We start from the raw sequence: 25,815 nt of genomic DNA, 5'->3' as shown, positions 1-25,815 counted from the left end.
AGTGTATCACTTCTGACCTGTTTTGCAAAAAAAAAGTCATGTTTAAATGTGCAGTTACGCATTCAGTGAGGAGCAACCAAAGCATAGTGCCCCACGTTCTATGTTGAGTTTGGTATAGCTAAGTTATAGCTATTTTAAGTGTACACACGTTATAGATACTGGTAAGTAGTATCTTTCATAATAGCTAAAACTGAAAAGCAAAGTAGAACATTCATAGGATTATTGTTTTAATATAAAAATTATTCAATTCAATGCAAATATACTCTACACGTATAAACGCACGTGCAATAACAAGAAATCCAAACATTTGAAGTGTTGCCTAATTTTGATATAGACTTTATTTTATTTACGCAAATAAAAACGTTTTTCTGAATGGCCTTTACGCGCACTTTTGCAACATTTCGTTTTGTAATGTGGCTAGCTAAACAAGACAAGCACAACAAATTTGATATTTCATAATATAGACGCACAAGTTAATTGAAAATTAACCATATCGTCGCCTAGGCGTGTTTATTAGTCTATTTTTAACAACGTCTGTTACAATTGCATGTTTACAGTCACCAAATACGCTGGATAAGGTTCCTCCCTTTATATCAGGCAAAACAAAGACAACCATAATTTACTCTATTTTGGGGTCCTCGCTGAACTGATTGCTTTCTCCTGCACGGACTGCAATGGCGGATTACGATAGCTACGATGACCGAGATCGGGCTTATGGCAGTTTTGGAGGTGGGAGAGGGTAAGAAAAAAAACGGTCGAATATGCAATTTTAACAATGGGGGAGATATGGCCTTAAAATGTTTTCAAAATTGTCTTGCCAGGCACTGGGTTTTATATTTGGCTGGTGTAGGTAGAACGGCCTGTCACGGTTTGCAAGGAGTCCAGAGATGAAAGCTACCGTATGAGATGAATGGGCAGCCGAGATGGGTTTGGATATTCGGGGATTGCACGAGCGAGGAGATGCGTGCAAGGTCCCAGGTTAGAGTTTTCACAAGTGTTTACGGTTTGGTCCAGTCAGGACTGCTAGATAATTGGACGGTATTGCAGTGGATTTGGCCCCACACAGGTTCTTTGATAAAGCCGTGGCTGTTGCCAGCAGAACACTTGGCGCCCCGGAGCCCGAAGAGGAAAGGTGTATATGGGGATACATGGTCTGCGAGTCTGCGTCTTTGGGACAGTACGGAATGTGGGATGGGCTGATAAGGGACTACGCTATTGTTTGCTGTTGCAGTTGGAACAGATAAACGTTGCCCTGTTTGTTTTCGTTCTTGGTACAACAGTGCAGCCAGATTATAGCTGCAGGTCTTCTCAACTCTTATCTAAAACTGGGCCCAGTCTGTCTCTATTTTCGCGGTGCGAAGTGGTCCTGGACTGGCACTCTTCACTGAATCTGACAGTCTTCCTATACAGGTTATTGGAATTCTGTCACTCGTCCGCCAGTGCGTGGCTCGCTTTTACGCGACACTGAAACTGAAGGACTGCATTCGCACATTTGTCCTGGGTTGTAAACGGTCCAGCGGGCACCGACCTAATATGCTCCCGAAAATTCCGCTCATAGCCTGTCCGGCTGCTGCAAGCGTGCGGTAATACTGCGGTATATTGGTTCTATCGCATTATGCAGTAGGCTATCTATATTGCGTTTCCAAGATCTTGTTTTTGAAAAAATCTAATCCACATTACGTGTCCTTTGCTCAACTCCAGGAAGGGCACCATGGATTTGAAAAAGAGTAGAATAAGTGATAATAAATATTATTATCCTCGCGGACAATATCTCTGAGGCGCAGATATTCAATCTTGGTTTTCAGAGTTGGTCATGCGCCTATTGATAATTTATTGGAAAGGAAGCGTTATCTCCAAAGATTCTCGGAGGAATCTGAATAGTTCTCAGCTGTTGAAAAGTTTTATCAGAATATTACAACTGCCATTTCCCGTCAAATTCAAGTCAACGGTTAAAACGGTGGTCCTGTAAAATTGATATTGGGCAGGAATTCCTGTCGCTGTTAGCAACAAGCAATCTATTTGTGTTTGGGGATCAGCTTCTGAATTGGATCCTTGTACATTTTCTGTTTTTCCCTTCATTTGTCCATGGCAAACTACGTGCTGCATATATGTGTGGTGCTGACTATATTTACATTCTTAAGGAGGACATGTCAGATTATGAACATCCTTTGTGTCAGATCATCTGTTTTGAATTGGGTAATTGTATCGTTTACAACAGTTTTGCCCTTTTCTTTTTGAATATAAGCATTTTTAGAATGAACTATTCTAAAGTCTATTCTGCTATTTTCCAAGGCAATTGATAACTTGCAGGAAGTTGTTAGTTTAGCGCTGAACAAATTCATGGTTCCGCCTTAATTATCTAATTGGCATGATTTTGTAATATAGAAGTGAATTGCAGGAAATGCAGATTTCCCATTTCTGGGGAAAAGGGAGATTGCGTGGTGAAAATAACAAAAAACTGATAAAGGAAGGAGCAAGGAGAAACTAATACCTTCTGCCAATTAAGGAAATTAATGTGTATGAATCAAATTAGCTTTATGAATGCCAGATTTATGCATTGGTGAATAAGTTAAGAGAAATGGTTTCATGGGAGAGTGAGGACAGTGTCGAATAAGGAGTAAAATGTTGGCCTTAAATGCAGGTTGAAGTACATTATTTCTACCAGGTTAGGTGGCCTATACCTAGATTCTGGCACATTGCATTTTCTTCTGTGAAAGACAACCACTGTGACCATTGAAAATGTCAAGGATGTTTCATCAATAAAAACATTAAAAATGAAATGGTTCTCATAAAAACATAAATACAGTGGGAAAAGCCCAGCTTTTTGGTTGTTTCAGGTGCTTGTTTATGACTTGACAATTGCTATTGCAGAAAACAAAACCTGGCTGATGTGGACTGACTGACTGTGTCATTCTTTCGATGAGATGGATAAAACTTTGTGGGAAAATGAATCCTGACTGCTGTGATGTCCATGTCACTCTCTCAGTGAAACTAAGCTGAAGACCATACCTGACTGCTATAACCCACAGGCCTGTGACAGTCCAGAAGGGACATCAAAATATTTCCAAGGTGCCACACAGCCTACAAAACAGCCTTTCCCTGTATTTGCTTCTCCATCTTGTTACATTGATCTTTGAATGCCTAAATCAGCTGGTTGTTTTAATTTGCTAAAGGACCCCAATGTTTGTCACTTAATATCAGCTGTATGCCAAAATTCGCAATATGCGTCAATATTTGGTTTGCAGACTGTCATTCATCCATCCATCCATTCATTCTTAACCTGCTTATCCTGAACAGGGTCGTGGGGGGGCTGGAGCCTATCCCAGCGTACATTGGGCAAAAGGCAGGAATACACCCTGGACAGGTCGCCAGTCCATCGCAGGGCACACACACACCATTCACTCACACACTCATACCCATGGGGGAGGAAACCGGAGTACCCAGAGGAGACCCACACGAACACGGGGAGAACATGCAAACTCCACACAGAGAGGCCCCGGCCTACTGGGATTCCAACTCAGGACCTCCTTGCTGTGAGGCGGCAGTGCTACCCACTGCACCATCTGTGCCGCCCAGACTCTGTCATGCATTTCTATATATAGAAATGAATATATACATGTATTATTTATTGGCCTGCAAATAAGAATGATGCTGATGTCTTGCCTGTGGCATAGGTATGAGTGAAATGTGTCTGGTGATATGAAATTACTTGATATTTGTTTGGGTTGTTATGGTGCAAAAAATAATCTGGAATGTAGTTATACATTACATGTGTTATAAAGAACACATAGACCACTTTGTTAGGTAGGCCTGTACACCAGCTTGTTAATGCAAATACTTAATCAGCTAATCATGTGGCAGCAATTAAATTCATTAAAGCATGCAGACCTGGTCAAGAGATTGAGCTTTTTTTCAGACCAAATGTCAGAATGGGGAAGAAATGTGACTTTGACCGTGGACTGATGGTGCCAGACAGGGTGGTTTGAGTATCTCAGAAACTGCTGATCTCTTGGGATTTTTGTCTCTAGAATTAACAGAAAATGGTGCAAAAAACAAAAAACATCCAGTGAGCAGCAGTTCTGCAGGCAAAAACATGTTTTTTAATGAGAGAGTCAGAAGGGCCTGGCTGGTTGAAGCTGATTGGAAGGTGACAGTAACATATATAACCACACATCACAACATTGGCATGCAAAAGAGCATCTCTGAACCACAATGCGTCAAACCTCTACTATATGCGTCAAACCTCTACTATATGCTACAGCAGCAGAAGACCAATAAGTGTAAAAGTCGAATAAATTCCTAAAAGTGCTCACTGAGTGCATATTCTTTAGCATTAGCATTAAATGCATTGCAATTAACTTGGAGAATCATTTTCAATAGATAATTTTGTATATGCTATGTTACCAGTGATGTTCAAGGCTAACAGTTTTTGCCTGACACACTGCACCTAAGTCTGCTGTGCTTCATACTGGGCCAACCTTAAATACGCAGGAATCCTGGGCTCCTGCAAATATACAAAACTATAAAACATGAAATGTGAAACGTTTGAATTACGGACAGTACTGTGCACCAGCTTCAAAATAAGAGGATGCAAATTTTGTCCCAGTCAGAAAAGGTCAGGACTATTTTAAAATGGCGGTCAAAACTGACCTTTTTTGTGCCTGTATGTCAACACCACTCAACTCCGGGTCATGCTGACAGCATTGTCTGCAGGTATTTACACTGCCCATGTACTCCACCACCTGATTTCACTAATGAGCTTATTTCCTGAACAAAGGGGGGCAAAATAATTAGTGAATTACATGGTGTCCCCACAAGACCTGGAATTGAGTAGCCCTGCTGTATATCTTAGGTCAAGAAATGTCCCACAAAGCAATTTTCTCCGCAATGGCACAATAAAACTATTCATCTGAGGCAGCTGTAATAAAACCAGTTGACATGAAGCGCTGGATCAAGAGATCCAGTCAAAATCTCTTGATGGGCCAGTTTAGCCAATGGTCAACGATTGGCCTGTTTAGCAAACATGCCTTCCTGTTTTTAAATCAATTTTGTTTGTCAATGAAAATGTCACCATCACATTTTTTTCCTTGAATGAGTAAACAACCGCCACGGGCCCATAAGCCTGCTGCTGGATTGCTGCTGTTGAAGGATTGGTTTTGAGGCCATTCTGTTTATAGATTAACGGCCACAAGTAATCGCCTGTCATTCGCGGTTATCATTTTTTATTAATAAACCTATGTTCTTTTTGTGCACTGGGTGACTGGTCAGTGTGAAAATAATGTTTTGTAGTTACCCAATAAAACCTTGTGGGTCATGATGATGACCATTTGTGTCCGAATAAATATTTATCTCAAGAGTAGGGCAGATTGCTAGCTCTCTCGGTAAAGGCACCGCTTATGGTGCACGAGTCTCGGATCTAATCTGGCTCATGCCAGGCCCTTTCGCTTCTCATTGGCCTCCACTGGCTTCCTATTGCCGCATGCATCCGTTTCAAGGCCCTAGTGTTGGCATTTCAGGTTGCTAAGGGGACTGCCCCACCTTACATACAATCCCTGATCACCTACTTCCCAGCTAGATCACTCCGGTCTGCCAGCTCTGGTCGCCTTATGGTCCCCTCTCTACGTGCACCTGGCGGTGCATGTTCACGCCTGTTTTCCGTTCTGGTTCCTCAGTGGTGGAATGACTTGCCTACCACTGTCAGAACAGCAGAATCCCTCCCCCTATTTCGACGCAGACTCAAAACCCACCTTTTCAAACTCTACCTTAGTCCTCCCTCCTGATTTCCCCTGCCCCTCCTTTCTGATATCCCTATCCTTGTCTACACATTTCATGGGTATTTTGCTAGTTCTGGATGTGATGCTTTGACTTATGGTAGAACCTATGCACTTGTAAGTCGCTTTGGATTAAAAGCGTCTGCCAAATGACTAAAATGTAAATGTAAATGTGCCCACCATGGCCAACAGCCCTGCTGGGACGGCACACGATTGGCCTCGTATCGCCCAAGGGGTGTCCATTGCTCAGGCGACCTCTGTTGGCCATCCTGGCTTGTCCTCTGCACACACGTATGCCTGGGTCCCCTCCACCCCCTCTCTGCTGCAGTGTTAAAAGAAGCAGCTGGCTGGCACTGCATGTTTTGGGGGAAGCAAAGTCATCTTTGCTCTCCCTAGCCAGGGCTATATGAGTACATGTACACTCGCATACCTGGGTTGCGAATTGGTGGGAGACTCTGTCACATGGTAGCATTTTTATGTATGTGTGCAAAGGGAGAAGGGACGCCTGCTTTGTGCTGGTCAGCCCCAACGTGTGGTAACGATGGGCTATTTCCGAACAGAAGATCCCGAGGTGGTGGCGGCCCTGGAGGACCCCGCAAACAGAAAGAACTTCCCACAGAGCCCCCCTACACAGCTTACGTGGGGAACCTCCCCTTCAACACAGTGCAAGGAGACATTGATGCCATCTTCAAAGACCTGAACGTCAGGAGTGTCCGGCTAGTCAGAGATAAAGACACAGACAAGTTTAAAGGTACAGACACCCTACCCCATGGTGCCCTCTTTCCCAGGAACCCACATGACATTGATGTTTGCCAGAAGGAGATTTGAGGCATTGGCAGGGGAGAAAGTTGCCTTATTGATTTGTTTCTACTCCATGTAAATTGCTCCACAATTTAGTTATGGGCAATGTTCATTTTATTGCATATTTGATAGCTCATCAAATGACACATTGTTCTACTAAGCTTCTAAGTGTGAATCCAGCTTGTGGCTATAATTAACAACAAATTGAATGAAGTCATTGACTGTTCAAAATCCTCTTTGTCCTCCAGGTTTCTGTTATGTAGAATTTGATGACTTGGAATCCCTAAAAGAAGCCTTGATGTATGATGGTGCTGTAAGTATGTTATGGGCTTCGAAATTCATTTCGTAATGGCTGCTACAGTACTGTGTATGATGATGATGTTGCATAGTTTAAAGAAGTCAAATTGGTCTGTAGCAGGGCATAGGGCAGGAGGGGCAAAATTGAGCAGTGATCTGTTGATTCTAAACTTGCACCTTCCACCCATATGCTTTGAAGATCATGATACATAATCAAATCAAATGAAAATCTTTTCATATAGCACATTTCACAAACAATTGTCACAATAAGCTTTGCTGAAAACCCTGGCCTTAACCACCACAAGAGTAAGCGTTGGGCAATAGGGGCTAGGTTTGGTTGTGAATAAGTGGCAAGGTTTGAATAAGGTTTAGACATGGACAGGTGGGAATCAGGTCCTAGAATCAGCCTACTCTGAGGCACTTTAATTAATACAGGTTTGGGTTAGTTTCCCCCCTACATTCTTGGTGTAGACCAGTCGGTCTGAAACCTCTACTCGGGTACCACCTGCCTGATCCAGGTATTTCATGTGTTCCACCTAAAGCACACTGATGCACCTAATCAAGCCCTTTTTAGTTGTCAGGTCAGGGGTGCTTGATGTGGAAGACGTCAAATACCTGGTTCTGGCTGGGGGTGCCCGAGGAGAGGGTTGTGAAGCACTGCTGTAGTGGACGTGTGGCTTTGGCGACGTAATGCTGAAGACCTTCATCGGCTGGGTGAAATGTTTCTTTCAACCGACACGCCCCGTCTCTCCAGCTCCTGGCCGACCGATCGCTGAGGGTGGACATCGCCGAGGGTCGCCGGCAAGAGAAAGGTGGCGGAGGGTTCGGCTTCCGAAAACAGGATGACCGAGGAGGTACAACGCACCTCGCTGTGTGAATGGGTCCAGTCGTGAGGTCCAGTTTAGGGGCGTAACTCTTAATCGGTTTATTTTACTTCTGGTGATACAAACTTAGTGCGTGAAAATGTGTAGTGTTGCAAATCTAATGTCAGTCTAACGGCATGACTCCAGTCAATTTTTTCATTCAGTTTAGTTTAGTCTGTTTTTATGAGATTCAGCATTTTAATTTGTGTTCCAGTGGATGTTGCTTATGTCATCCATCTATTGGTTGTACATAGACTTTGGCCAATTATAACATTGTAATAATAATTTTGTTATGTAGCCTAGTGTTGTTTGCTTGCTTTTGAGTTCAAGTGTAATGTGGAAGTGTAACTTTGCAGGATGTAAATGTCTACTGTGGTTTGCATGTACACTAAAAGGGTTGCTGGTTCTGACTGCTTCATTAACCGCACCCTTTCATTTTTCATCCATTTACACAGCGTTTTGACTCCTCTGTATCTTACTCCCCGAGCCCTACGCTTTCCTCTGCTCTTCCTGGGAGACTCAAATCTTCAGAACGTCTTGCAGGGGACTCTCAGACTGGGACCTGAACTGGGATCAGTTTTTGCTTTTTCTCTCATGCTGAATGTATTTAGGGTATGGATGGGAACCTGATCTGAGATCAGCACACCTGCTCTGAAATACTTCATGAATCCTGCACTCTTTTTCCTTCAGTCAGAGCTGTAGATTTAGCGATTCCTTTCCCCTGCTCTACTCAACCGCAAACCGGCACTAGTGGCTGATGGTGGCTAAGCTCGGCATCCCAGCAGGCACTGCTCCCTCACTCCCACCGGTAATTAATTGGGCCCTGTCCCTTTCAGGCCGAGGAGGCATGCATGGCCCCAGAGGAGGGGGCTGGGATCCCAGGGACGACTGCAACAATTCAGGAGGAGGTGTGGGAAAAGTGCTCGTCAAATGTTCGCGCCCCTTCACACCAACTTCAGACCCCGTGTAGATGCTGTGTAAAGTTGAGGATGGTGAATAGTCCTTGTTTAGGAATGGCTCTTGTTTGTGAAGAATTGTCAGCTTAGGTAATTCAGTGCTGCAACTATGAGTCAGCACTGGCCACGTCACCTAGCTCCAAAATGAACAAAATAGCCTACACATTAAACCTTTGGAAGAGGTATTAGTGAATCAGAAATATTTTCAAGCAGCAGTGTGAATCCGATTTCCTTTGGGGGTCAAATTCATGTTCTTACAAAAAATGTTTTTGGTCTGAGCTCTCAACGTGGATACGCATTGACCCCATCTCATGTCCATTGCCATTGTGCCATTGGTCACCTTGCAGGAACGGTTCGGCCAGTGAACATTTTGGTGAAGTGACCTCATTCCGAACCGGTTGTCTCGCTGAATGACTGTTGTCGTCCCTCCTCAGGGTTCAGAGACGATGACTTCATGTCGGGCAGGAGTCGAGGGGGCGGGCGACCTGGAGACAGGAGGGGGGGCGGTGCTGGCGGCGGCGGAGGAGGAGGGATGGGCCGCTACAGAGACGGACCCCGCGGGGGCCCCACAGACTTCAGAGAACCTTCTGAAGGTGCCTCCACTCGTTGCTGTTTCTCAGAGACCGCTTGTCCTGCTTCCAGTTTAGGAGATCACCCTGCAAAAAAACTATGTAAAAATACATTTAGGAAAAGAAATCTAAGCAAAATTATCTAGCATGAACAAGACAGATTTTGTTAAAACAAGCGAAACAATCTTACACAGACAGTAAGTGAATCACTCGGTAAGTGAATTTATCTTATCAGAAAAAGTTTAAGATTTATAGCCTATATACAAGATATTTTCACTTCCGTTCCGATTTAATTTGCTGTGTGTTGAACAGCTCTTGGTTCTGTGAGAAGTTTTGCTTTGTTATGCCACACTAGTACTGGAGTGGAGTGGGCCTCTTTGAGATGTACTGGGTAATTGATTATTACTGCGCCAAAACCCTCTTGTTTTTCCACACGCACAGTTTGGTATCAGTTTGGCCTTGGGTTGTCCACATAACCTTGTGACAAATGCACTGCGTACCGAGGCCAGAAACTTCACGAGGGTAAATGTGCGATGGATTGATGAGACCACTGAATAAGTTTCAGGTGTTATGATATGCTATAAGTGACTTAAAGGTACAATAGTTAATTTCAGACTTCTAATGATCAAGAGAGGAATAGCAGCAACAAACACCTTCAAACCACAACATTGTTTATCTCTCCCCTTCTCTGTAAACGCACTGACCTTGAAACACCTTTGCCTAGGGCAATTACAACCAACCAATGAGCTTGAATTATTGTACAGTTATACAATGTTTTGGTACAGAGTGTCGGGCCGTCAACTGTATATTTTGAAACCAGAATTTAAGGACTATTAACACAGGCAGAGGGTGAGTCAGTGAGACTTTTTCAATGATAGGAAGGGATTTACAATGGTATTGTAACACAAAAATCTTACTTATTGTACCTTTAAGTTAGACATGCACTTAAAAGCTTAAGTTTGCTGGTCCTAAGATACATTTTCAAGTTGGAGCTCTTCTTATCTCTTGATAGGACGTGACTTGAATACGATTCTGAGACCTAACCCCCCTGCGTGTTTGTTTGTGGTGCGTGTCCGTTCTCTTCAGAGGAGAGGGCCCAGAGGCCGAGACTACAGCTGAAACCCCGAACGGTGGACGCGCCTCTCAACCAAGTCGCCAACCCCCACTCCGCCATCTTTGGCGGGGCCAAGCCACGGGAGGAGGTAATTACCAAAGAAAAAGACTGAAAAGCTAGCCGCAGAACATGGGCAGGGCACTGGACTGTACAGGATGTGTGCTGCTCCACTGGGAAAAAACTTCTCTGCCTCCATCATTATCCCTACCCCGTTAGATGAACCGAGATTCTGCATTCACTCCCGGGTCCGGTCTGAGCAAAATATGTATTCATAAAGCAGGAAACCAAACACACACACACACACACACACACAGACCTGTTAAAAAACACACAAGCAGCTTGTGAATGCATGTCCGCCGTTAACAAGTGGTTTTTACGTACTCCTCTGCTTCCCTGTATTTAGTGCCTGCTTTGTACTGTAGTTACTTTGGGGACGGACAATTCACATGTCGATTTCTGAGAGGCAGACAAATTTTGGAACCAATACATTTAAAAATTATTTTATTTTATTTTTTTATTCTGGACTGGAGTAAAATAGCTTGTAAAATTGACAAGCTGGACAATGTGGTAAAAGAAAAGCCATTTTGTCATTGAGTGTTTGTGGCCTAACCTCTGATGTGCAGTGTTTATGAACCAGGAATGCGGAACTCATTGAGTTTTGTAATTAGCATTTATTTCCTGTGGCTTGACCTTGGTGTGATAACCTTGACTCATTTTGAGCAATGGATCACCTCTTGACTTTGGCGTTTCATCTGTTTACAAGTGTATAAAGTAGTTCATTGCTGAGGAACGTACAAAGGTGTTTTGGAGGAGTTCTTGGTTGGCAAATTCAAATACACAATGAGAAGGTGGGCCATTAAGGCAGGGTGATAAATTCTGGATATGTCCAGTACACCTTCCCTGGGTTTATTTCATTTAGAGAAAAATCATAGGTTCCCTTTTACTGAGGAATAATTCTGTTCAGAATAATTCAGGCCTATGCAGACGTCAGTCCTAGTCGACCTTTATTACATGATCATGGACAGAAGTACTAGCATGTGTAGTTCTCTGAAACGGTTAAGCGTTTGCCCATCTTTATACACAGACAGACACAGATAAGAACAAAAACACACACAGGACTGCCATATATTTTTCTGCTGGGGGAGGAATCTTAGGGGGGCCTTCTTCCAAACAGAAAAGGAGTCACTGAGAGCAATAATCAATTTGTGTATAACCAAGGACATTGGAACACCTTTAATCTTAGGTGGTATTCAGTAGGCATTCAGTGAGTGGCATTTTTCAGTCTAGTCTTTTTTGCAGTCATTTCATTGTATACAGAGGTGGCCGTCTACACTCAGTGACTTAACAATGTGATTTTTAATACTGTTTGTATTGGACTTTCAACTGGTGTGTTAAATATATAATTTTAGCATTCTTTTTAAAATTATATTCTCTTGTGTAAAATTCTGAAGTTCTAAAAAAAGGTCTACAGGTTATCACAATGCTGTTTTGGTCAGTGTACCCTTTGTTCTGGATCTTCATGTTGTGCTGCTTTTGTTTAGAATTTGAAAGTAATTTTACATGTTCTCCTCCTCTATCGAACCCGCCTGATTGTTATTGTTTTCTTGTTTTTGTTTTCTTAAGAATTAATCAGATCGAGAGGGTGCATAATTCAAGAGGGCTAGACTGGATCGACCGCCTTGTTCACCAAAAATCTTTCAAAGTCTACACAGAGGGCGCTGGGCTCCTCCCATCCCATCCCCTGAACCCCCTTCCACCCCCGAACCCCGCCCGCCCAGTGCATGCCTGCCCCTTGCCTGGAAGAGAGAGGGCAGGAACAGGGTGGGCATCCCCACACACCCCCACCCCCTTGCATGCCAGCTCCAAAGGCAAGCATTTTGGACAGTGGCTTCAGTCGAACTCTGTTGCCTTTGGGTAAGGACCTTCTTGTGTGTCATATTGTCTGTGCTCCTTTTTCCAAAGGCATCTCTTGTGTTTTATTCTCTATTCCGATTCACACTTTAAGACGGGAAACGGCGTCTGCCGTTCCTGTGCGTCTCGTCTTTGTCCCTCATTATTCTGTTTATGGATGAAGTGTTTCTCTCAACCGTCTTCAGTGTTAAGTGATTCCTATGTTGCCAGCTACTCAGCTTCTAGGTTGTCTTTTTGAGAAATTCTGGCATCCATTTTGTTTAGTTTTTTCTTTCTTTTTTGAAAGATTTTTGGCTCAGGTCGGCGCAATCCAGTTGATAAGGCTTTCTGCTACAAAGCATTGGTTCAGAAGCCCAGGTTAGACAAACTGGTGTGGTTCTGACTCCCATTATTCAATTTTCACAACTAGAGATAGTAACATAGTAAATGAAGATGTATCACACTGATCATGGATAAAATGAACTGCCTGGCACTTAAAACTTAAAACTTAAAAAAAGCATCATTAAATACATAGGAAAAAAGCTGCCTCTAAACAGCCCATGCCTCAACAAACCAAATGGCACTATACAGAACAAGAATCACGATCCTGCTTGGATTAGATATCTGACTTTTTATTTAATTTTTTAAAATTGCATAGATGTACTCTTTCGTATAAGCTAGAACGATCAGCCATCTGCCTTTTTTGGTTTTACTGCACTGTTTATGGCAATAATATGTCTCACCTTACAGATGCTCATGAATGTGTTGAAATATTGAAAATGGGATGGAGGCATTTTTAAGGTGGTGTCCTTTTGCGCATTTTATTTTTGAAACTAAAACAAACTTTTTTTGTTGTTGTAATATTGTGACATTTAAGGAAAGTGGTTCTCCGTCATAGTCGACTAGATGAGGAAGAATGTTACTGTAATTTGAATTATTGGTTTTTTCCAAACTGATGAATCCATTTGATTGTCAAGGTTCAACCTTATTTCTTCTGGTTCCCAAAGTTGCTTCCATTGTTACTAATGCAGGGCATTCTTGTAGATTGGTTTAGCCAATAGCTGTAACATTTCTTTGAATAGTTTTTCTTGGGAAAAGAAAAAGAAAACTAAGCTTCCGTGAACAGTGGTAGCTAATTTTAATGGTTTGAACATTTCAGTTTGAGCTCAGACGCTGATATGACAGCTGATTGGCTGCACGGCGACTAGATGATTTCATGACGGGTCACCGCAGTTCTTGTGTTGCCGTTTAACAGAATGTTTTTCAGAGTGCAAAAAATGTACTCTGCTCACGTAGCAGATTAAGTTTAGCTCAGAAAAAAAGGCATTCACTTGTTCTTCAGATGGCTTTTATACATTTTAGTTAAGCCTCTAATCTATTGCCATCTCATTACCTCATTAGAAGTAGCTTTAGTTGTGTCTTAATGCTGTAAATCAGTCAAAAGAATAATCAAAGATGCTTGATTTAAACCTCATAATAGTGTTTCATACCTCACCGAAATGTTAATTTATACCTCACACAGTGCTATTGCTCCCATAAGATTACGTACCATGTAATCTGTTAAAGGAGCACTGTCTGTTTTGACTTAAATTTATTTGGATTAAATGCTTAAATTACATGTGTAGGCATTTTTACCTTCTGGGAAACACAGGCTGGAGAGTCAAGCCAAACACGTCCAGTGACGTCACTAGACATGTTTGTTTTGATAGGTTTTGCCCCATATCTAGGAAACTGCTACACTGACGGTGATTTTAAAAATGCCTACACACATAATTTAAGCATTTAATCCAAATAAGCACGGTCAAAAAACCTTGACCATGCTCCTTTAACCATGTATTTGACAAATGAAGAATCCCCTGCATGGACAGTTTGTATTGTAATGTGAAATTGTGAAGGTCTGAGTTGGAATATCTTGGATAGAAAGCTCATGACCAATAAGCACTTGCTGACAAACTACCCCCTCCCCCCCATCCACACACATGTATTGACCTGGATTGTTCACTGGAAGCAAACTTGGTACCTCCCTGTCGGAAATGGTATATTCTCTGTTTTGCAGGTCTTTGTGTGAAAGTCCCAGCAGTATGTAGAATACATATTTCAAATAATGGGTAAGAAGCATTTGTGTAACGCTGTTTAAACTGACAGAGCCTGCCGTTGTTAAATTATACTGTGTGGATTTCTCTGATGCAAGACTGAACTCACATCTTGGACGGTGTGAAGAGGGAGGCGGTGGGTTGTGGTAGCAGGTGTGTTCTATATATAATCTGCTCTTCTTTTTTTTAATTGAGTCCGCCACTTTGTTTCTTGTCAACCGAGTTGACTTTTAAATGCAAGGAAATCCCAACGCTTCAGACTTTTGGAAGGACAAAAATGAAGACAGTCGATTTGGAAAGCATTTGGTATTTTGTGAATCTTTTGAATAAAAAAAAAAAGAACCTCAACTAACCATTGTTTTCTTTGTTGCTGTTCTAAGCGAAATGGCAAGTGTATGGTTGTTTTATTAAAGATAACATTGGTTGTATTGTGAAACTGTACCATTTGCCAAATTCTTGACTCATTCTTTTAATTTGTTATGTGAATCAACGTTTGTACATTTTAAATTGTAAAATCCAAATCCTGATTAATACTGGATGTCATTTGATCATGTTTCCTGGACAGTTCTAACTGACCTTCGAGTCTGTTAAGATTGAGATGCTACCCTTTGCTGTTAAATGTGCGCTAGAGTATTGCAATTACAGGGTAAAAGCTGTGAAAATTGCCTTTTGGAATTTTTCTGATATGAGGGTAGATATACAGGTTTTGAGCATGATGAATACGAGTATTGTATAGTCCATACACGTTTAGTCCTTTCGGATTGGTAGTCTTGTTTTTAAAAAAAGTTGGATATTCTCAAGTCTTAAAACTACTGTGATGAAATCTGTCAATAAATCTTTGCTCTGTACTCTAAAAGGTTTGACATAAATCTTGTGGTATTGGTACTTTTTGCTCTGCAAATTATGTGTCACAATGCACTTGCACAAATACAGAGCCCTGCTCTGCTTCAGATTAACTTCAAACCATAGCCTGTCTGTAGCTGGAGGTTATGCCATCAAGTGACAGCCCAGCAAAAGCAAGGGTTTTATGAAATGGATCATGGGAGTTGGAGTCCAGAGCTTGCTAAATGTAGTCTATGACTCGCCATCTGGAAATTATTCCAGATGCAGTTGCTATCTGTCGTGCAGCAGGCGAGAATCAAATGTGTCCCCTTCCCAAATTGGGTGTCCTGTGATTTTGGGAGTTCCTGATTGCAGCAAAATCACACGTGCATTCTTTGAGGTAAGTCCTTCCATTCTCAAGCGTATTTCATTGTTTACACTATTTTAAAAAGGTTGCATACATTGAAAAGGGTGTAAATTATATGTAGCACTTTTATGGTTATGCTAGCAAATGTATGTGAACTCAGCCAAGTAGTTTGCTGTTCAAATGCATTGAGGAATACATTTGTTGTAGTTTACATAGAGGCCTACAGAGGGTGATATACTCCTTGCAAGCAATTGCCAGTAATATTCTTAGGTTGCATTAATTGGCACTTAACAGACTTGTATCTAGGGTGCCTCATGGATCAAAGTGCGGTAATGTTAAATTACACCCAGGCTGGCAACAAAGTTTTGAATGTGATGTGAGGGGTAATGGGTATGTGGTGGTGGGCAGTGATGATGTAGGCGACATGGGAGTGAGTTATATTCTATCGCACCTTACTGTATTGAAGCAAGCTTCAAATTCAACCATGATTTTTTTTTTTTGGTACCCCCTCGAGTGGAGCTGTGCATTTTCAGTACAAAGTAACGGCTCCTCTCTTCATCGCCGTCCAACCAAAGCTGTCAGCGGAAGGGCGGAGGGAGGAGAAAGAAGAGCACGTATAGGGACCATAGCTAGCTAAAGGGTGGGGGGGGGGGGGGGATATTTGGCCTAGTGGTGTCCAGTGTGCTCATGTGCGGATGTGGTGAGAAGTTCCGTTTTACACAGGAAGTCGTGAATTTCAGCTTCCCTGCAGTCTCACACCGCCCGAGTGCCTCTCAGAAGCCCCGATGACGCCGAGCATGGGAGTACTGCGCCGACCCTTCAGATAAGGTAATGTTCCCCACAAAGGGCCGGGTTCACCCCCGGCTCGTCTTCACTTTGTCCGCTCACGTAGGTCTCTGATGAAGGAGCGGGATGGATGATTATCCATGGCACACAATGAGCTGCAAGCTGGTCCAGCTGCTGTCCGGCCAGATCTTCAGCTGGGCCGAGTAGAAGCTTACCCTTTTCCTCTAAAAATATTCAAGGGTTTAATTTATTTAATTTATTTTATTTTATTATTACCTGGCTAGATGAAGTGTAAAAGGGTATTCAGCGGTCACGTTAGTTGTAGGTGTAGGTGAGCTGCGGATTTTTTGGGCTTGTCCTCCCAAGTTAAAAATGGATTGGTTTGAGTATTGTTTAAGTTTTATATATGCATTGCGGTCAAATATTTGATCAACATTTAATGTTTGCATGCTAGCCCGAGGATTTCATTTGAAAAGCATGTGAAGTATATGTATAAATACTAATTAATTTCAGAATTATTCCAGCATGGTAAAAGTTACCCCTTCTATTTTTACCTGTCTGAAAAAAGCAAACAAATCAACAACAGACTGTCCACTTCCCTCAAAAAACAAATGTTATTCATCGGTCATTGCTGACACGTCAATCCTTCCTAGTTCCTAATTTTATGATTCTGTGGTAATGATGACTTCATAATTCCCTCGCCCTCATTAAACTCTTTATATTTGAGCCAAAACTGGACTGTTAATATTAATCTGTAAAAAAATGACAGTGTTCATATTTTTCTCTTCAAACTCAAACATTACTTGTATAAACAATACATTTTTCAAGATTTAACTTCACTGTAAATTACTGAACTAATATTTATTTGCATAACCATTGTTTTTGATAACTGCTGCGCATCTGTGTTGCATCTAATCAACCAACTTCTGGCAACTAGAAACAGGTATTTCAGCCCAGGATGAACAAACTACATTCCACAGTTCCTGTGACTTTTTGGGTTTTGCTTCAGAAACTGCATTTGTAACGTCACCCCACAAGTTTTCAATGGGGTTGAGGTCAGGGGATTCAGCTGGCCACTCCATTACCTCAATCCTTTTTGTCTGGAACCAAGATGTTCCTCGCTTACTCATGTGTTTGGGGTCGTTGTCTTGTTGAAACCCCCATTTCAGGGGCATTTCCTCTTCGGCATACGGCAACATGATCTCTTCAAGTATTTTGATGTATTCAAACTGATCCATGATCCCTGGTACAAACCCAACACCATAGTATGAAAAACATTCCCATTTTGTGCAACCATGCTTCACTGTCTTACTGTGGCTTGAATTCAGTACCCAGGGGTCGTCTGACGTACTGTCGACGACCACTAGACCCAAAAAGAAAATTTTTACTCTCATCAGTCCACAGAATGTTACACTTTGTATTTGGGTCAATCGATGTGTTCCTTGGCAAATTTTAACTGATTCTTCACATGCCATTTTTTTCAATAATGGTGCTTTACGGGAGCTTCTTGCTGATAGCTTAGCTTCAATCAAACGTCTTCTGACTGTAACAGCACTTACAGCTAATTGTAGATCATCTTTGATCTTTCTGGAGCTGATGAATGGCTGAATTTTTGCCATTCTGACTTTGATCCGTTTTAACAGTAGTTCCTCATTTTCTTCCACGTGTTTCGGGTTTTTGTTGCCATTTTAAAGCTTTTGACATCATTTTAGCTGAGCATCCTATAATTTTCTGCACTTCTTTATACGTTTTCCCCTCTCCAATCAAGTTTTTAATCAAATGACATTTTTCCTCCGAATAATGTTTGGAACGGCCCATTTTACTTAGCAATTCAGAAGGAAATATATTTTATAACAATGTGTGAAACATCTGCTTCCCTTCTTCCTTAATAAAGGACAATTAATGACACCTGTTTTTTTTCACAAAATGAATGAATTCTCGAATTAAACTCCACACTGCTATTATTTTTGATCACGCTCCTTTCAATGAATGAGTCAATTACAAGCAGCATCCATGTCACGGCAGTTGGGTCTGTTGCACTACTACATCTACAAGTAAATTATTTGCCATGCAGAAATATCGCTACTACTAATAACAGTGGTTCATCAGGTTTCTGATGTTGTACTGACACAACTGTACTTAATCATGTGTCAGTTCTGTTCAGAATTCAAACCATCTTGTAAATATGTAAGCCTTTGATAACTGCCTCAGCTCAAAAATTACATTTACCAAAAATGTAAATGCATTTTTAATTTTTCCAAACTAGACATGGAGTCATGTTTAGACCAAAGGAAGTTGTGCCGTTTCGGCTCAGGAAAGCCTCACCACAACAGCACACAGTAGGGTTCTGATAGTGGCAGCCATGCAGATGTAACATCTCTAAATGCATGGAAAAGTCTGCAACGCTTTCCTCTGCTTGCATACGATTACATTACTGCATATTTCTACTATATGGAAGGAATAAAATTACAGACTGCCACTTCTGCTGTTCACGTGAAAGTAAGGTTTATGTTCCCATAGCATTTGAAATTTGTTGCAATGGGCTCCCACTTAAAAGTGTTCACTATGTGAGCTGGTTCCTGTTAGTGTAGGATTTAACATATAGGGTAAGTTCTGGAATTGGAATATTATTATAGTTGGCACAACTGACTCGATTATTCTAAATTAGGGAGGTGGAAATTGTGCTTCAATAAATGCATTTGTTTACTTCCAAATGAAAGTGGATTGTTAATTTTCCTGGGGAACGTTGGCTGAAAAGCATTTCTTTAATTTGAGTGCAGGTGTCCCTTTCAAATTACAGGGTAGATTTATGAATATTTATATATGGGTGATTTTAAATGGGTTAAGCCATAGTTTTGACTTCATTAAAAGATTGCAATTGTCATAATTAAAGATGAAATGCATCATGCACCTTTACACCAGCAAAGAGATGGGGAAGCGCTGTCACCATATGAACTTCTGTGAGCATGACTGTAATGCATGGTCTCATGGCATGTGTGCAACTGTTGTGACTGCAAGGGATGTCCTACAAGGTGGACAGTGATGCAATGTTCCAAGTCTTACGAGAGGAAGAGTAATGAATTCTGTGAGGAAGTTACACAGAACAAAGAGTTTTCTTTTGCCTCAGTCATTTTTGTATGTGAAGAGGAAAATAAATGTATATAAATTAGCATTAGCATGCTGGTTCGATGTTCCCCTTGTTGCATAATTGTGGTTTCATGATCTGTGATTTTTATACAGAGAACTACACTGATCTGAGTTCTTGTGTTGCTTCTTAATGCACTGACGTGCATACAGCAGATGGTAACTTCAGTACTTTGTCACAGGAACTACAATGAGGGCAGTGACACTGAGGTGTTCATGCTTGCATGGGCTTTTGATCTATCTCTACAGCCTGCCTTCAGTTCAGCCCTACGGTGGTCACATACACATCCTGTGGTTGTCTGAATACGCTGTTTACAGGAAAGCCATTCTCTTAAAGCGTCGAGCAGGGCACGCATTTCTTAAGCTTTATTTATTTATTTATTTATTTATTTATTTATTTATTTATTTATTTTTATTATTATTATTTTCAATTCCCCCCACCCATTTATGGAAAGGTTCACTATCCACAGGGTGGTATATAGAAAGGTAAATAAATAAATAAATAAAAGTGTTAAATAAGAAGGTGGGTAAACCTAACTCATCTTAGCTTTGAATTGCAGGCTGAGCCAGCATGGGAGGAACATGTTAAAATTAATACTAATAACCACAACATTATTCATTATAATAATTATTATATTTCCATACACTGAACTGGCTTTTAAACTGTGTAACTGTTGTCCTATGCACTCTGCCTTGTATCTATCTATGCTTAATCTGTTTGTTTACAGAAACAGCATGAATAATCTCAAATCAAACATGATTTTCTACGATTTTCTATCATTTGTATATTTCAATGCATTTGTGTTAAACGTGATCTTCACTCCGGATGTGAACATTGACTGATGTGTAAAGTTGTGCATTTAGTCAAACAAAGTAGCTAAAGTCACATTATGTGTCACATGAGCTTAATTCGTGCCACTGTTCACTTAATAGCAAGCAACATAGATGGACCATCAAAAAATCTTAAATTGGCTACTGTCTAGTTGTGCAGTGCTATTAGGACACTCAGACAACACTCAAATTAATGAGTAAAGCCAGAATTCAATTAATTTAGAGACTATTCCTTAATTGGTCCAAAGTGTGTCATTCCTCAATAAGTGTTTGTGGTACTTGTATGTAGCTAGCCTATACCTGTCTTAAAAACGGACAGGGAAATCCGTCACTAAGCCAGCTAACCACACACTTGCCACTTGTAGGTTGTAACCCTGGTAACAACCAATGACACCTTTAAAACAGAAAAGTGTTCCTTAATTTTTCAAAATAACTGCTTCAAAGAATGAAAATCACAATGAAATGGATCATCACTTGACAAGTACACAGACCTCTTCTCTAAACTTCTCGTGCTGATGGATACGAGCGCGTCATGAATGTAGACACTTAAAATGAGCGCCCAGTGGGCCAAAAGAGGGCCAAAATGGAATCGAAAGAACAGCACCTGCACCAACACCTGCCAGCAACGCGTAAATGTGAGAGACAATTATTATTCTTTGGTTTTTAAGCGTGCAGTGCACTTTTTAAAAGCCCTTATTAAAACCTGTTGATCACATCCTATTAACCATTGCATGCTTCAACTGTGATTGTTAATGCATTTTGATATGAATTTTAATTTATTCAATTATCATTTATGATTACCAACAACATTATATTTATAAATTAATGTTATCTATTTTGTTCTCAATGTTGAATTTTAAATCTTGTTTTTTGTTTAAGTTTTTCATGCTTAGGTTAAAGTGGTTGTTCTCAACAAATTCCCTTCAGGGCTATAATGATTCATAAAGGTTTCCTTTGACAACTAGTAGTCCTTACACTGAAGACGTCTGTGAAATGCCACTGGCTTCAATTAACCTCTGAAAAACGTTAAATCGAGGGCTTTGTTGTTAAAAAAAAAAGGTGGTCAAACGCACTTATAAATAAAATGGACCCTTACTTTTCCCCCCCCACTAGGTTATGCCTGAGCTCTTTAGCCAGCAAGAAGCTGGCTTGGCCTTGGCATCACTGGTGTCCCTTGGGGTCCTGTTTGCCATGTGTCTCAGTTGCCGTAGGAGAACTAGTGAGTACCATACAGTTTGCTTCATGCCCAGTGGATTCAAATTTTCTTGGTGCCCTGCTACCTTAACCACCTGGGTGACACACGGAAGCCATTTTGTGTCAGGGCACTCCCCACACATGAGGGGGATTATATATTTACCATAGATAGAATCAAGTATAAACAATAAATTAAAATCTAAGATGTGTGAACGCATGAAATTGTGACCATTTTATTAATCTGGACGAAACCTTTTCATTTAGGGTGAGTATTACTAATCATGAATTCACCCAAAAGCAATCTTTGCAGACAATCTGGGAGAAAAATTTTGGGCAAATACCAAAATATCTGCATTGTTCTTCTGCAGGGATTATCCGCGAAGAAAACATAATTTATGGACCTGAACTAGTGTAAGTACAATGCTACAATTTGAGTAACACAGGTGGATCAGCAATTATTTTTAAAAACACCAAGTGAGAAATGAATATTTATCAAGCTGACTGGGAACATACACCATCAATGTAACTATGTAACTGTGAAAAAGGACATTTTTCAGACAGATATTGAGTTCTTTATGGGAAGTGGTCACACTTATGACTTTGTTCCTGTAATCTGTCTTTTTTTCCCCACCACACTAGAACTGTAATCACACGAAACTTGCATTAATTCCACCATTTTGTGAAGAGAGATGAAAAATAAAATGTTATTGATATGAATATGGAAATGGATCAGGCAGCACCTGTTGCATCACCTACTTTTTTTTTTCTTTTCTTTTTTTTTCTTTCAGCCGTGGAGGTCAAAGGTTTAATGTAGTACGCTCCACAACCGGTAAGCAATCAGGCAATCAACCAATAATTTAATAAATCTTAATTTCCCCTCAGGAGTCACCTTGGTGTAGGCATTCAAACTATAAAATGATCACGGCACCATGTAAAATTAGTTCATAATCAGGTGCAATGTGTACAATGTGCCCAATTGAAATTACAAGCCCAAAGATTTCTATGTAGTAGTATTAGCAGTAGTTTCATGCTGTAATTAATCAAATAATGAATGCACAAAATGCATTTAAAAAAACACAACGGCATAATATTATAACTATGCATTTATTCCTCCTCCTTACCCAATGCAGTTAGATGTGTTGGAGTAAAACCCCCTTAAACTGTCATTCATTCATCAGTCATAGTCTCCTGGTTTCCTTTTTCCCTTCTACTCCACAAGCATAAGTAATCAACCCCAATCCAGAACACTTAATGATACAAGATCAGTTCAGCATCAAAGATAATGTTATAATTGGGTTTTTCCAACTGCACACTTTTGACCTTTTGCCCTTTTGTCTTTGACTTACCTCTCACTTTTTTCCAGTTCGACTGAATGAGAAACCAAAAGACCAACCTTTTACCCCACGGTACGGCCGTTCCATCAGTGAACACTTTGATAAAACCGTATTTCAAGAGAATGTAAAGCAGCATATGCTACACTATCCTAAAATGGCGCAGTTTCCTTGTGCCATTCCTTCAAAATTTTAACCGTTCTGAAGTTTTTTGTAGGGTAACAGTCAAATGCAATTTGTTTCCAGAATTGTACCAGTGTATTTATCATGATTTATTAATGATTTTCATTAAGAGGAGATTAAAATGCTTTGGCTGTTATTTTAGGGGGCCTTCTGAAGTCGTCTGTGCTGAACCAGCAGGTAAACATTATTTAAATTTGACAAAATGAACACTTGACATTGTCTTTGAATGATGCATTTGTATTGGGCCTTCAAGATTCTGATGAAATTTAAAAAATACTTTAACATGAATTATTAAACCAGTCTGTGCTTTGCTATGTACTATAGTTTGGCTGAGATTTTGACAAACTGAAACTCTGTGCTGCTACCAGAAGACGATGAGTTAAAATTCTTCTGTGTCAGTTCAGTTATTGTAAAACTTGAGTCCTGCACCTGTAAATTTGTACTAAAAATATGCTTCCCCGTTTCCTTGTTTGTAATGACAAATACAAACATTTATTTTCATTTCTACACTAGCTGCTGAAGATCAGTCCAGCTATCAAAATGTTCCCAAATGTAAGTGGTTGTTTTGTGGTCCTTAAACAGCACCATGCATAGCACCATGTAGTCATAGTTATTTCAGTCATACTCTTCTTTCTCCATTCTCTTTAGCTGATTTGGGTGATTTTGACAGCATGTATGTGTAAGTACCATATTCCACCTTGTTCTGACGATCTTGGTGTATGCCATTTTGTATTGAGAATACATGGCTGCTTGTTCTTTTTGGTCACTGTAAGCTCTACCATTTACCACTGCTTTGTTTGAGCAAAACTGTTATACAAAAGAACGACATGGTAAATGGTCTGTAGGGTAAATGTGTTCGCATATAAGTAGAAGACAATGCATGTCACAGAAGTGATCTTCCACTACAATATTTATTGCGTGAATAGTATGAGCACACACATCTCTTTACATCGCAACAATAATATGTGTATCAGAACCAAAAGAAACTATGTTATTATTGTGGATCCATTGTTAAAAAATGCTGTTACTCATCCCCTCCCCTTTGCTCTTAGTCATTGGAAACCAAAATGCATCGTGCTGTAAGGTCTTGTTGTACATACCTTCAGAAGGTATGTTAAGACATCCGTCTGTTATTCCACAGGAATCCAATTCCAAACTTGGTCTACCAGAACGTAACATCAGCGGATAAAAATAAGGGTAAGTAAACGGTGTACATATCGGGCTGTGTTTACTGTCGGAAAGGGCGTACGTGTACAAGGGAGAGTAAATAATATCACGGCAAACAGAACACATTTTGATCACTTCAGAAGTATTCGTTTTTTCTCGTTTCCGAGTTGCAGTATAAAGGATGATTTGCTTATAAAGGGCCAGTATGCGAGCTGAATGGAAAGTATTTGCAACTGCTCTTTGAGGTGGCTATAATAGCAAATGTCAATAGCAAAGGTCACATGACATCCTCTGTCTGTATGGCGATGTCAGCCCAACCCACAAATGTTTGAAATACGATGAGCAACATTGTACTTTCAACTACACAAAGGACCAACACAGAACACATAACTTGCTCATTAAATATGAGTTAAAAGCATTACCGTCAGAACAGATCCGTTCAAATATCTTTTAATTTAGTCATATAAACATGTGATGCATCCCAAAAGCAGTATACAAATATTGCTGAAACTACTATGCATTTTAGTAGGTACCCAGTCTTCAGTTTGGTAGTCTTACCAATTTTTATCAAAGTTAAAAATAAATATCTTCCCTTTTTCTAGATGACGACACAAACTCCTATGAAAATGTGTTCCCTACTCTAAAGAATGCAATTGGTGAAGACTCAGGTGAGCCCTTTTTTTAAAAAGTTCAAATATTTTATTACAGACCAAATTCTTGGACGAAAAATAATAATCTGAATTATTGACCAATTAAGTTGCCAGACCATACACATGGTTGAAATTCTACGGAGTTGCTTGTATATTGTATTCCTTTTTAAAGATATAAAAATGTGAGATAGAATATATCTTATTAAATAGTTCAGTGAGCATGCACATTTGGGATGCAATAGCATGGTTTAAGCTGCACGGTTTTGAAGAGTTAATGTGATCTAAATATTGCATTACTTTCATGACAGACAGTTCGGATTATGCAAACGCCGACTTCCTGCAGGAAATGAAAGAAGAGGAAGGTGTGAATATACTGTAATTCAGTACACAATTTACTTTTAACCATTACATAATCTGTACGTAATATTTGTAACAATGCATGTTTTTGCGTTTCAGAGGAGCCAGATTATGTAAACACTGAAGATCAAAATAAAACCTGACATTACACACCTCTCCCCAGTCCAAGATACTAGAAGCCGGTTTTCATGGAGATACAAGAGATTGAAAATGTGTCGTACCGATATAGACAACATACTTTGAAAAGAGTACATGCAACTCCGAGGAACGGAAGATAACGAACAGTGTAGGTGCTACAGAACGGATCTGGGACTGGTCTGACTGCTGTCGAGTGTAATGAGCAAGACCGCCCTTTCTCTGTCGACCCCAAGTGGCGGACAAGTGTAACTGCAAGTCTCATCTTCTTCGGCTGGAGTTCTGTGTCTGAGTAAAGCCTGTTACCGTGAATTATTCACCTAAACCGTGAGTCTGTGAGGAGCGTGTTCCACTGTTGGAGCTGACCCAATTGTCATATTTGATTCTAAAATAAAAATTAAGATATTTGTACTCCTTCCACCCGCCCCCCCCCCCCCACACTTCAATGTAAATCAGTTGTTGTGCTTTAATATTAAATGCCTATAGTCATTCAA

At 40.6% G+C, this 25,815-nt stretch overlaps 2 protein-coding genes across 7 annotated transcripts; both read left to right on the top strand.

The window, feature by feature from the left end:
* The first annotated feature begins 655 nt into the window (after nucleotides 1–655).
* Nucleotides 656–15,223, top strand: LOC133132919 (eukaryotic translation initiation factor 4H-like). Of its 5 annotated transcripts, XM_061248741.1 has the most exons (8): nucleotides 673–739; nucleotides 6,332–6,522; nucleotides 6,821–6,885; nucleotides 7,624–7,723; nucleotides 8,569–8,640; nucleotides 9,123–9,281; nucleotides 10,344–10,459; nucleotides 11,995–15,223. In XM_061248741.1, the coding sequence occupies exons 1-8, from the start codon at nucleotides 675–677 to the stop codon at nucleotides 11,998–12,000; spliced, it is 774 nt and encodes a 257-aa protein (XP_061104725.1). In that variant the 5' UTR covers nucleotides 673–674; the 3' UTR covers nucleotides 12,001–15,223. The 5 variants fall into 5 exon arrangements, with proteins under 5 accessions (XP_061104724.1, XP_061104728.1, XP_061104725.1 ...); XM_061248740.1 differs by lacking the exon at nucleotides 11,995–15,223 and having other exon boundaries at nucleotides 656–739; nucleotides 6,335–6,522; nucleotides 10,344–10,483; XM_061248739.1 differs by lacking the exon at nucleotides 11,995–15,223 and having other exon boundaries at nucleotides 10,344–10,483.
* A 1,060-nt stretch (nucleotides 15,224–16,283) lies between these two features.
* Nucleotides 16,284–25,795, top strand: si:dkey-183i3.6 (LAT2 domain-containing protein). Of its 2 annotated transcripts, none has more exons than XM_061248746.1 (12): nucleotides 16,284–16,371; nucleotides 21,418–21,523; nucleotides 21,867–21,909; nucleotides 22,287–22,327; nucleotides 22,862–22,904; nucleotides 23,155–23,189; nucleotides 23,526–23,564; nucleotides 23,661–23,691; nucleotides 24,154–24,209; nucleotides 24,782–24,847; nucleotides 25,142–25,191; nucleotides 25,286–25,795. In XM_061248746.1, the coding sequence occupies exons 2-11, from the start codon at nucleotides 21,421–21,423 to the stop codon at nucleotides 25,177–25,179; spliced, it is 495 nt and encodes a 164-aa protein (XP_061104730.1). In that variant the 5' UTR covers nucleotides 16,284–16,371; nucleotides 21,418–21,420; the 3' UTR covers nucleotides 25,180–25,191; nucleotides 25,286–25,795. The 2 variants fall into 2 exon arrangements, with proteins under 2 accessions (XP_061104730.1, XP_061104729.1); XM_061248745.1 differs by having other exon boundaries at nucleotides 25,138–25,191; nucleotides 25,286–25,791.
* Nucleotides 25,796–25,815: the final 20 nt, after the last annotated feature.

The sequence above is a fragment of the Conger conger genome, chromosome 7 (assembly GCF_963514075.1).
Source record: "Conger conger chromosome 7, fConCon1.1, whole genome shotgun sequence".
Taxonomy (NCBI): domain Eukaryota; kingdom Metazoa; phylum Chordata; class Actinopteri; order Anguilliformes; family Congridae; genus Conger; species Conger conger.
Note: the sequence above shows the minus strand (reverse complement) of the source record. Positions and strands in the feature narration are given on the sequence as shown.